Source organism: Pteropus vampyrus, unplaced genomic scaffold, assembly GCF_000151845.1.
Source record: "Pteropus vampyrus isolate Shadow unplaced genomic scaffold, Pvam_2.0 Scaffold88, whole genome shotgun sequence".
NCBI lineage: Eukaryota > Metazoa > Chordata > Mammalia > Chiroptera > Pteropodidae > Pteropus > Pteropus vampyrus.
The window spans coordinates 2058086-2071990 of NW_011888869.1; the positions used below are offsets into that span (position 1 = coordinate 2058086).

General features: G+C 30.8%; 1 protein-coding gene across 4 annotated transcripts in view; it reads right to left on the reverse strand.

The window, feature by feature from the left end:
- The window catches only part of FSTL5 (follistatin like 5), a 567145-nt gene that overhangs the window by 109043 nt on the left and 444197 nt on the right, over positions 1–13905 (reverse strand). For all 4 annotated transcript variants that reach the window (XM_011363692.1, XM_011363689.1, XM_011363693.1 and 1 more), the window contains 2 exons: positions 11253–11414; positions 6502–6636 (listed from right to left, as the gene is read on the reverse strand). In XM_011363692.1, the coding sequence (XP_011361994.1) occupies positions 6502–6636; positions 11253–11414 (297 nt within the window). The remainder of the gene's footprint in view (positions 1–6501; positions 6637–11252; positions 11415–13905) is intronic.

A 13905-nucleotide genomic window follows, 5' to 3' on the forward strand; every position in this document is an offset into this window, starting at 1 on the left:
TAGGAGTATGTTATATTGAAGCACTTTTTTTGTTCAATTTGTCACATGAGAAAACTTCCAGTGAGGTTTGTTAACAGAGTTGGGCACTGTAATTCAAGGTTTTCCAATTCAAAGATTCAGATACAAGCAAAACATACTCCTTAGCCATATGATGCTTTGCATGAATCGTTCACTCAACAGTATTATATTGCTGGGAATTGTAGTGTAAGAAAAAAATGTGATTATTCTACCATGACTGTAAGAAATATTATCTAAAAAATAGTTGCAAGATTACTCCAAAGCTGTAGCCAAGCAAAGTTAGTCTGTGTTGTGTCATTTAGCCCAAAAGTTGTAAATCTTTTCTCATTTTAATTTCTATCTACATGGAATTCAATACCTCTCCTCTCTGAATCTTTCAAAAAGGAATCGGAGGAAAAGCACATTACACAAGAATATTAAAAATATAAAAGGAATGTATAAATTCTCAATGTAAAGGGGAAATAAAGTGTCACTTTTGCTTTGACTCCATGACAAAAGTGGACTCTGACAAAAAAATTTTGTCCTTCATTTAAATATCTTAATAGCTACACTTTAAAAATGTATACTATATTCTAATCAGCTGAGTCATTTTTTAAAATTTGAAGATAAATGATATTTTATATTTAGATATATAACATAAATGCCTATATACACTCATATCTGTATCTATTATCTATCTACCTATCTCTATCTATCTATCATCTATCTCTATATCTATATCAATCTCTATATCTATATACATGTATCATTCATTTTGGAAGTTTTCTGATTTATAACAGTTACTTGATTATCCAGGACTTTTAAAAAAATATTTTACTCAATATTTCTAGCAAAAATTAAGGAATTATTTCCAGAAAATAAGCATGAATAGAAGAACTACTTTATATCTAACACTATGGTGAATGTTTTGTAATATCAGCACAAAAATCCCTTAGTAAGTTAACACTTATTACAGATAAGGAAATTAAAGCCCAGAGAGATTATGAAATAGCCCCAAATCACAGGACTATTATGTGGTAGAGCAATAATTCTAACTCAAGTCTTACCCTAAAGTTTATGCTTTTCTATTATACCAATTTGTTTTTTAGATATACATTGTATCCTGTTGCTATTAAAAGAAATACAGACCTTTAAAATTATCTTTAGTGCATGTGTACAAGTCAATATTTTTTTTAGTATGTATAAATAAGAGTAAAGTCATCCTTGTTGAGTGTGTGATTATTTTCTGTGACTGTTTTCTTTGTCTTTTTTGAAAATAATTATCTATCAAAATAAAAATGTGCCTTGTATAATTAATATTGTTTTTTGTCCATGAGTTACTAGAAGAGAACCCAGAGTAGCCCTTAAGATGTGGATTACAAAAGGCCATAATTTTCCGTGATGTGGTCTCCACCTGATTGTTGTTGTTATTGTTATTGTTGTTGTTATTGTTGTCGTCATTATGCAGAATTCTGACAATTCTGCAGGGGTTATCCCAAGGGAAACTGTTTTATTCCACAGAGACATTGTTATATTTTCAGTTTATTCTCTTCTATAGCTAATATTCTACTCAGTTGGTTTAGTTATTTAATATTATTCTGATTTTAATTATTTGCATACATTTCTAAAAATGAGTGCTTTCATATCAGCAACAATATATAGGATATATCTTAAAAATCAGTATAGCAAATCTATAAAAAAGCAAACTTAAAAATTAAAAGTATTTATTTAAATGAGATGTAAGTTTGTAGTTCAAAAGAAAGAAACTGCCTTTGCATGCCTAGAAAAAAATAGATATAAATATGAATTTATAATGCTTGAGAGTTCTAGATTACAATAAAATCTATTAATTTCATTGTCAAGACCAATGTCATGAAACTTTTCTTTTACGTTTTCTTATAGGAGTTTTACAGGTATAGGTCTTATGTTTAAGGCTTTAATCTATTTTGAGTTGATTTTTATGTATGATATAAGGCAAGGGTCCAATGTTTTTTTACATATGGAAATGCAGTTTCTAAGCATTATTGCTTGAAGAAACTCTCTTTTTTCCAGTGTATATTCTGGTACCCTTGTCAAAGCTCCATTGCCTGTATATGTGTGAATTTATTGCTAGGCTTTATATTCTGCTTCATTGGTTCATATGTCTGTCTTTATGTCAGTTTCATACTGTTTTAATTGCTATATCTTTATAATATATTTTGAAGTCAGGAAGTATGTTGCCTCTAGCTTTGTTCTTTTTTCCAAGATCACTTCATATCTTTTTGTTGTTTCATATGAAGTTTAGGACTATTTTACTACTTCTGTTAAAAAAAAAAAAAAAGGCCTTTGGGATTTTGGGTGGGCGTGGCTTTGATGCATAGATTAGAAAGGGCATTTAAACGATAATAAAAATAAAAAAGTCTAATCCATGAACATGGAAAGTCTTTGCATTTATTTATGCCTTCAATTTCTTTCCTTGTTTATTATAGTTTTCAGTGTACAAGTCTTTCACCTTCTTGGTTAAGTCTATTTCCAAGTATTTCACTATTACTGATGCTCTCGTAAATGGGATTGCTTTTGTAGTTGCCTCTCAGACATTTCATTATTAGTGTATAGAAATAAAACTGATTTTTGTATGTTGATTTTGTATGTTGCAACTTTACCGAATATGTTTATTAGTTCTAAATGTGTGTGTGCGTGTGTGTGTGTATAGTCTAAAGTTTTCTATATGTAAGATCATTTCATCAGCAGAGACAGTTTCACTGCTTTTCTGATTTGATGCCATTTATTTTTTTCTCTTGTCTAATTACTGTGGCTAGAAATTCCAATACTATGTTACACAGAAATGGTGAGTGAGCATCCTTGTCTTGTTCCTCATCTGAGAGAAAAATATTTCTTTTCTTTTCTTTTTTTTTTTTACCATTGAGTATGGTGTTAGCTGTGAGCTTGTCATATATGACCTTTATATATATGGACTTATCATATATGACCTAACTTTCACAAGCTTGTTTTTTAATTCTTAAATCTACTTTTACTATTTCAATATTCTTATCTTTCCTAGATATGAAACGTTTTTAATGTATTGTTCATTTCACAGAGTTTTATGGTGCTTTTACTTTTTGAGGTACATTCTTTCCACACCTAGTTTGTTGCATGTTTTTATCATGAAAATGTTGTCAAAACAATTTACCATGAAAGCTGTGTCAAATGTTTTATCTGCATCTACTGGTTGATCAAGTGATTTTATCCTTTGGTCTATTGCTATGCAAATCACATTTATTGATCTGCATATGTTGAGTTCTCTTTATATCTCAAGGATAAATTTCACGTCATGGTGTGTGATTATTTTAATCATGCTACTGTTACATTCAGTTTGCTAATATTTGGTTGAAGAATTTTGCATCTATATTCATCAAGGATATTAGCCTATAATTTTCCCAAAATCATAGGCAACAAAAACAAAAATAGACAGTTGGACTATATTAAACTAAAAACTTCTGTACAGCAAAGGAAGCAATCAACCAAGTGAAAAAACAACTACAGAATGGCAGAAAATATTTTCAACCAATATATCTGATAAGCATGTAATTTCCAAAATGTATAAGGAACTCCTATAACTGAGAAAAAAATGACATAACCCAATTTAAAAATGGGCAAAACTTGAATAGACATGTCTCCAAAAAAGACATGCAAATGGCCAATAGATATATCAAAAGGTGTTCTACATCACTAATACAGTAAGATACATTCTCATACTTGTTAGGATGGTTATTATCAAAATAACAAAAGGTAAAAGCCTTGACTAGGACATAGAGAAGTTGGAACCTTTGCACACTGTTGGTGGGAAGGTAAAATGGTGCAACCACTCTAGACAACATTATGGAGGTTCCTCAAAAAATTGAAAATAGAACTATCATATGTTCCAGAATCCCAACTCTGGGTATTTATCCAAAGAAATTGAAATCATGGTTAAAGCGATATCTACACTCACACAATTATTGAGTCACTGGCAATAGCTAAGATATAGAAACAATCCGATTATATATCAACAAATAAATAGATAAAGTAATGTTAGGTATACGTACAATGGAATATTATTCAGCCTTAAAAAGAAGGAAATTCTAACCATTTGTGATAACATGAACAGACCTGGCAGATTTTGTGCTAATTGAAACAATCCAGTCACAGAAGGACAAATACTGTATAATTGAACTTACATGAGATATTTAAAAGACTCAAAATCATAGAAACAGAAAATAGAATAGTTATTGTCAAAGGATGGGGAAGAGGGAGAAATAAATAGTTGTTCAATGGATATAAAGTTATACAAGATGAACAAATTCTGGTGATCTGCTGTACAACTTAGTCTAAATAGTTAGCAATACTGTTTTGTGTACTTAAAATTTATTAAGAAGGTAGAACTTACATTGTATACTTGTCAAAATTAATTAATTAATTAATTGAAATCCATTAGTTTTCACTCTTTATCTTTGAAAATGTCTCATAAATTAAATACCTAAATAACACCTATATATATTTTATGTTCAGATTTAGGAAAAATGCTCTCTAAATCTTTCACTTGTATTGTTTCATATAAGATGACCTTGAAAGTTCTATGTAGATATAGTAAGGCTTGCAGTGTTATATCATGTAAAAACACTACTTCTGATTTTAACAGCATGCTACTAATATATAACCTCAAAATCTTACTTCAAATGTGTTATTTTAATCTCTATGGGTTTAAAGTAAAAAGTAAAAGTGAAAACACGATTTCAGAAACTGTTTATAATTAAACACATTCATATGATTAAATTTATGAATAAAATTACATTAAATCTTCCTTTAAAATTGTCTTCAAATTTACATGCTGGTAGATAGTGATTTATTGATTAAAGGAAATGTGGCTAAGTGTTTTAATGTTGTAAACAGGGAAATATGTGAAATATGAATGACTGACATTAAAAGAAAATCAGTAAACAGAAATTAAAATCTGTCTCACAAACGTCACCGTAAAAGACAAAGAAAACTAAAGTCTTCAATTACTTGTCACCTAAAGTTAATTTTTTAATAGGTAGCAAACTGCAAATTGGTATTAAGCGGAAATACATAAGAGTAAAGAAATCATTTTGGAACTTATTTCGGTAATTAAATCCAGCTTTCTTTTCTCTTTTTCCACCTTAAGAATTTTCTTTTTAAATATTTGCTTGTAATGACAGTTGTCTTAGCCAGACCAAATATAGAAAAATATAAATTGATAATCAGGACCTGAATAAGATCCTCTTTTCTCATTGGATCCACTCATATCTATATGTGCTCATGGATTTAAAGAGGAATAAGATTCTTGGGACAATGTTTTACCCTTTTTCAAAAACTGAGTTCAGAAAAATGGTCATGCCAAAGTAGAGGAATTTCAAATATCAGAGCCCTGCAAAAACTTAGATTAACAGGAGGTGTAAATGGGTATAACAAATCAGACTGCAAAGCAAGGAGCATAGCTGACTCTTGAACAACACAGGTTTGAACTGAACAGATCTACTTATATATGGATTTTTTTTCAATAAATACTGTAAATATACTGTCTCTTCCTTTTGATTTTCTTAACAATATTTTCTTTTCTTTAGCTTACTTTATTAAAATAATACAGTATATAACATATAATATACAAAATATGTATAAATCGATTTTATGTTATCGGTAAGGCTTCAGGAGTAGGCTATTAGTAGTTAACTTTTTGAGGAATCAAAAGTTAGATTTTCAAATGTCTGGGGCAGGTCACACCACTAACCCCCATATTATTCAGGAGTCAAGTGTACATCTAAATCCAATTCCAAAACAAGCAATTCAACTGTAACCAAAAAACCATCTTTAGCGTCTCACCCTATCCATGTCTCTTTCATCCAAGAATACTTCTAAATATAGGACAACACATTTTTTTATTACTTCATGATCCAACCAGCAGACATGCATATATGTACAGTAATGATAAAGAATTTCTAGCATTAAACAGAACAGACTATGGAGTGGTATTGGTGCCAGAGCAATGTCTCACGATGGCAGTAACCACAGTGCCTGCTGCAGAGAAACAATGCTCTACAGCTATTGCACCACTGATTACAATGCAATTAACAGAAATATAAATATATTAACCTATTAAACCTATAGGATGTCCCTTGGCTGTATTTTGGAGTTTAAATTTCCCAGGTCATTTGGGAGAGGGATTTTGCAAGGGATTTGAATTCTTGTATGAGCAAATGGGAAGACAGGACCTGAAACATCTTATGCACACTTGCAAAAGAAACAATCATTTAAGTGTTGTTATCAAAAATTTCATAAGCTTGTTTTTTAATGCTTAAGTCTACCTTTAATAATTCAAGATTCCTATTTTTACTAGATATGAAACTTTTTTAATGCATTGTTCATGTCACAGAGTTTTATGGTGCTTTTTCTTTTTGAAAAAGGCTTAAATGTGAAGTTGAGTACAAAGTTGTGTATATGTGTGTATGTGCGTCTGTGTTGAATACATACGAGTCTTTCTAGCAGAATCTTCCACAAAAAGAGAAGAAATGTCTTCATCCACTCCTGCTTCATTCTTTGCAATACAAGTGTATGCTCCCGTATCTTCATAACGTACATTGCTTATATGAACCTCACTGCCATTTGCTGAAAACAGAAGGCAAATGCAACTTGTAAACTACAATTTCAGTTTTGGTACAGTGCTTTCCGATTACACAGTCAAACGGTTTTCCTAGCTTGTCCTAATTAAACTATTTTCCTTCCTGCTTCCATGCTTTGGAAGCATGCCAAATTATTCCAAAAGCATTCAAGTGTTTCATAAACTGTGCTGTCATTCTATTACAGAGAGCCCAAGACTCTATATCAAATGCACACACTTTATATTTTATATTCATTTCCTATTTCCTACATTTCATAAGAAGTTCATATTAATAACTATAATATCATTTATATATTTATTTTAATATACAGATTCCACTTTGTCCTAAGCTTTCACAAAAGTTTTAAATGATATCAATATGGTTAACTTACAGAAAAATACAAGTAAAAAGGCATTTTTATAAAGAAATTAAGTGAGCTGCATCACGTAAGTATTATATGATTGCCACTTACCAAGTACGTTATTTAATTTGTTTAATACATCTGGAATTATTAGCTAAGGAGAACAGAAAGATAATATATGATTTGCCTGCAAGATTTTTAGTCTTGTGCCATAAATATACCTAAAGTAAACAATATTATATTATGGAAAGTCAATGTGTAACTAATAGGTTAAGAAAATGATTAATGCAAACTTTAAAATCTTGGTAAATAATATTTTAAACTAATTGCTGAATAATGAGTTGCATTCCCCAATGTGAAAACCAGGATAAAATGAACTATTTACCACATGCTGGCAATATACGAGGTGCTTTCACGTGCATTATTCCTAAATTATCCCAAATAATATTTAATTTTTACTTTTTATTTATATGAATCCCTTTTATTGAAATATAACCCACATACTATGCACTGCACCTTGTTGAAGTGTGCAATTCAAGGTGTACAATTCAATGGCTTTCAGTATATTAGCATACATGTACAATTGTCACCACAATATTTTTTTGTTTGTTTGATCAAGTATTCGAGACTCATAGAATGATCTTATGCAAATCACTCAGCTTGAAGGGTGAGAGCAGGACTCCTGTTCTATGAAACTGTGAAGTTCATTTTTTGTTGTGCCCATGTAGTTAGGTTTCTTTCTCTCCTGTCCTGTCCTGTCCTCTCCTCTCCTCTTTTCCTCTTCCCTCACATCCTCTTTTCTCCCTCTCCTCCCACATCCTCTTTTCTCCATTCTTTCCTTCCCTTTCATATGTGTCACAAGAACACCATGCACCAAGTGCAGTAGAAAGGAAAATGACTATTTGTGATAGGGGACAATTTATCGGTGTGGTTGTTTGAGGAAAGAAGGTAGAAATCATCGGGAAAAGATCTGGAATGCCATCCCTAGAAGCTAGTGGCTCTCAAAGGATATGAATGGGATATGGAGAGGCGTTGAGTCTTTGAGGAGAGATAATCATTTAAATTACTTGAAATTCTTTCTCAATTTATAAACACTACTGTGTACCTCCATTCCCCCCCGATTCTTTTTTGAGAATTATGACTCCAAAACAGAGATTGGCAAGGTTTCTTTTCGCTTTTGTTTTGTTTCTGCTGTAAAAGTCCAGTAGTAAATATTTTAGGCTTTGTGGCCCACACAGTCTCTGTGGCAACTACTCACCTCTGCTACAGCAGCATGAAAGCCGCTATAGACAGTATTTTTTAAAATAAGTGCAGCTGTGTTCTAAAAACAAAACCAAAAACAAGTAAAAAATTGCTGTATTCACAAAAATAGGCAACTCTCAAGATTTGGCCTGTGGGCCTTAGTGTGCAGCCTCCTTCTCTAAAAGAGAGAGAGTGAACCGTGTATTTAAGTCTGCATCAGCTTCTTGTTTTATGTGAAATATGGCCCTCTCCAGAGAACACACTTTTCTTTCAAGACCCACACACTTGACCAAATTCCCTAGATTTTTTGAAACATCCATCAACTTATTCCTTTTTCAAATTCTCTCTTCTTATTATTCTTATATATTCTCCTAACCTATATGCCGCCCTCTCATTTCGTCCTTTCCTACGTAATCTAGCATTTCCAGATATTTGCTTTTCCAGTGCCAGAGCTACCAATAGCCTCATCCATTCATCGTCCTGTCCCATATGCCTACTAACCTCCCAAACTAGAACAAGTTGACATATGTCTGCACCTGATATCCCTGGCACCTATTTTTTTGAGTAAATTATGAGACTATTGTATTAGAGAATTTATAAATTTTCATATTTATTGTTTTTAATTAGCAGGATGTTAAATGCAAATAAATATTTTTATTTGACTTTTACAATTAGATGCCTTTCATAACCTATTCTACTTTTACTTCGAATCTTTACTCTTTTGATGATGTTTCCCATTATAATACTAACTGTAAATTATGAACTACATAGAAGTGATTAGAAAGTAATCCCAAATCAGTTCACCATATAAACTTGTATGAAATCATCATTTAATATACCTTAAACTTATACAATATTATATTTCAATTATATTTTAATAAAAGCTGGAAAAAAAGAATGGTAACCCCAACTTCCTGTTTTCATCTACATCTTCACCTTTATTTACTTCTCAATGGAAATTTTCTCTATTTCTTTCTAAGAAAAAATCTCCTCTCTTCTCTTGCTGATTTCTACTACAACTTTGTTCATTCTTCCCCTCCTTCACTATCTACACATCTCTTTAACTATATTCCTTCAAACTGATAAATTGCCCAGCAAATGAATATCTTCATTAGTCCTGATCCTTTACAACAGCATATGCTTTCTTTTTTTTTTCTTTCAAAATCTGGACAGAGATTTTTATACTTCTTACCTTATTTTCATTTCTAAATCCACTAAAGATTGATTATTACTAATGCTACTTTTTCTAAATATCACAAGGACAAACCAATCACATAACCCATGCACACATTTTAAAGACCTTCGTTGACCTTTCTATGCATCTGACATTATTGAACATTTTTGCCATCTTTAGCTCTCTCTCTCTCTTTTTTTTAATGTAGTATCACCTTGTTCTCCTGCCTGTTTTCTGATTTTTACTCTCCTTGTATTATTTATCTTGATTTGCCTGCCAAAATATGTTTCTATTATTCCAGGAATTTGCTTCCTTTCATTAGCATAGTATCTCTTCCATTGCCGTAATTATTCAATTAGTGCCTGGACTTGGACCTCACATAGAAATGCTAAATAAGCTTTTGATCAATAATTGAATAATGAAATAACTATAGTATTTGGTAATATGTAATCATATATAAAGCCACATGGAATTTCACACTCCTATGAACCCAGATCTCTCTCTCAAAACTTTACTGATTTTCTCTTGTTTTTAAAAATGAAAATAGCTATTTACAAGGGTCCCTGCCCTTTCAATATTGAGTCTAGAATATAACCAGCTCCTTAAATCTGTTTCCTATATATTCTTGAAAGCAAAGATATAATATGCTCATATAACATGGTTTACTGCAATTAAATGGGCAAGAAATGACAAAATCAGAATCTAATTAGATCTTTTTTCACTTTAATTTCTGTCAATCAGATTAATCCTCTTCTGAGATTATAGACACTGAGATATAATCAATAAATAGAAACACATAAATTTGTTAGGCCTACTTATATCAATATAGAGATTTCTAGAATTTAGGTTTTAAAGGTCAAAAATATATTCAATGTCATTTTTGTCTTTTAAAAATAAGTAAATGTTTAAAAAAGATTTGTTCAAAAATGCATGCTGGTAAAACATATTCACTGTTAAAGTAGAATAATATGTTTATGCTTTAAAAATAATTTAAAAATAAAAATATATTCATTTCTAAAAGTATGGATTGAAAGAATTTAAAGGCATGGGATAAGGAATAAAATGCCATGCAACAGATACTCCAGTAAAATGACTATGTACTACTATTGACAATGGAAATAAGATTTGTACATTTCTTTACTTACTAGTATAATAAACATTTATGCAACTGTCTCTGTGTTATTTAGATTATTTGATATTACAAAGATTGTCTGGTTTTGTTTTCCATTTACCATATACTTGTAATTATTATATTCTTTATAATAATTGACTGATTATATATACACATTAGAATATTACATGAAGAATAGTTTATATATTACAATGTGATAACTTCATAACTTTAAAACAATGTAAACATGAAACATTTGGTAACATTTTGGTATTTTTCTTTTTTCATATGTAAAGTATGCAGCAAAATATTCACTAAAAACTTTCTATATTATGAACACCCTTTTTAATACATATTTTAATGTATGCTTTAAACATTTAAATAGTTCAGAAATATATTCTATGAAAAGTCCCAATTATTTTGTTCAGCATATCTTTTCTAATTCAGTAGACAAGTATTTAAAAGACAGATAATTTTATATTTTACTTATGACCAAAATAATGATATAACTAATCATCATGACAACACTATTATTTAAAACATTAAAAACATAAAGGACTCTAATTCAAATATAATGTCTTAGATGCAATCTATATATTTTTTCTCATTCATGAATTCTGTTGCCACCAAGCCTCATTTTCTCTTTTTTTCCAAGTGATATGAAATATGATAAAAATATTTTAGTATAAGTTTTCTTTATGATCATTTAAGAGAAAAAATGCAAATAAAAAGCACCTTGAAGTGTGAGTTGTTTGGACAGCTTTGGCGTAATATCAATTCCATTCTTTAGCCAGCCCAGCTGAGGGTTTGGTATGCCTTCTGCATGGCACCTCAGACTTGCAGTTACCCCAGGTTCTCTAGCCTGACTCTCTGGATACACCCGAATTACTGGAGGAACTGAAAGGAGAAATGGAAAAGAAAATGAATTAATACTCCATACTCATCATTTCATTTTCTAAAACAAACAAAAATTCAATATAAGAAAAATACAAATTATATATTTTAATGATGTGTATTTCTACAGTTTTTAGTTTCCAAATATCATTATCTACTAAAAGATAATGAGTTCCTTGGATAAAAATTATCCTGAGACTGTGCTAGGGAAAAATATAAGCTGAGCCTGGGATATCTTGCTGAGGTCATTAAAGAAATCCCCAAAGAATGATAAAAAACATATTTTTAAAAAGACATCATGTATACAGAGATTGAAAGAATTAATTGGTAAGAGAGTAGTAATTGGTAAGAATTATTTCTGGTAAAGCGACAACATTCCACAATTGATCGGCAGACACAGTGTAATCCCCATCAAAAATTCTACCACATTTTTGTAGAATTGGAAGAGATCATTCTCAGGTTCCTATGAATTTACAAGGTGCCTCAACAATCTTAAGAGGGAAGAAAAAACTAGAAGTTTCATACCTCTCAACTTTCATACACACAATGAAGCTATGGTTATGAAAACAATGTGGTACTGGCAAGAATAAAAATATGAATCTGTGATACAGAGTTGACAATGCAGAAATAAAATTATACATCTATGGTCAAATGATTTTCAGGAAGAATGCCAAGAAAGTCATTTCAAGAATTGATGCTGGAGCAACTGGATATTTGCATGCAAAACAATGGACCCTACCTCGCACTATATATAAAAATTAACTCAAAATGAATCAAAAACCTAAAACAATAAAACTCAGAAGAAAACATAAGAGCAAATCTTCTTGACTTTGTATTTGACTGTAATTTCTTAGATATGACCTCAAAACACTAACAACAAAGAAAAATATATAATTGGACTTCATCAAAATTAAAGTATTTGGTGCATCAAAGGATACTATAAAGAAGGTATAAATACAATTGACATAATATGAAACAATTGCAAATTATATGATAAGAGACTACTATCCAGAATATGTAATAAACTGTTACAACTTAGCAGCTAACAGACAGCTTCTTCTGCACAGCAAAGAAAACCATCGACAAAATAAAAAGGCTACCTACAGAATGGGAGAAATAAATTGGTAAACCACATTTTCTATAAAAAGTTAATTCCAAGATATACAAAGAACTCATATAACTTAAGAGAAAAAATAATCCAATTAAAAAATGAGCAATGAACCTAAATAGACATTTTCCAAAAAAGAAGAAAATACAATGTCCAACAGGTATAAGATAAGGTGTTCGACATCATTGATCAGGAAAATGCAAATCAAAACCACAATGAGATATCACTTCATATCTGTTAGGTTGTCCGTTATCAAAAATACAACAGATAAATGCTGGCAAGGGTAATGAGAATACGGAACACTTGGACACTGTTGGTGGGAGTGTAAACTGGTACAGCCACTATGGAAAACTGTATGGAAGTTCCTCAAGAAATTAAAAGTAGAACTAACAGATTCTTTTTGAACTTTAGCCTCAATATTCTCTTTAGTAAAAATTTGATTTATGTCCCTTTTTTACTATGATATATGTCAATTATTATGGTGATAAAAAATAATATTAGCAGCAGTACTTTAAAAGTTAAAACTATAACATATTTATAGACATTATAGAAAGGACCTCATACCAGAACGAACTAGAATCATATAGCTAAGCTGTTCTCAAATTTTTTATTATTTCATTTCTTTATGTATATTTCATATATCTATTTTACTATTACTATCTCATAAGATAATAAATGTTTGTTGTTTTAAGCCACTACATTTTAGAATATGTATAATAACCTTCTTGATAGAAGGGTTCTGCCTTATTCAATTATCGTATCCCTATACATAGCTGACTGACTACAGTACTTTAGAACATGCAGAAGTGGTCCACAGGATGTGCATTACAGGTTTATCACACTTATCTCTTTTCACATCCACCTTTGCATTTGCTGTTTAGCATGACCATGAGAGCATACATACCCTTCATTTGCCTTAATAAGAATTCGATTTGATAAACAAGAGAAAACACTCTAGTTTTCGGCTGAAGAATTTTCTGCAAGAGCTATCTTATCATAAGACAGTGGACAGAAGTTTTGTTCAACTGAACCCACACTTTGGTTAGTGTATAGACTTTGAACTACCTGATTTCTTTTAATTTCACTCATCAGAATGCCAGTCAAAGATGTAAGGTCAGTAACCATTATGAGACTCTTTTTAGAGCCTCAAATCCAGCTAAAGTTAATTTTATCACTCTCCTTTCAGTTGATTGGAGGAGCCACTTTCTATATAAATTTGATTGACTAATGAATAAGTGTCAGCCTTCCAGATTTACTGAAATTATAAAAGCAATGCAAACCATTATACTAGTTGACGCCATCAGGTCAGGACTATAGACACACCTCTTAGCCTATTGGCCTCTTAGTCCCCTTTTTTGCCTGTATCCTAGGGATCTTTTTTTTTTT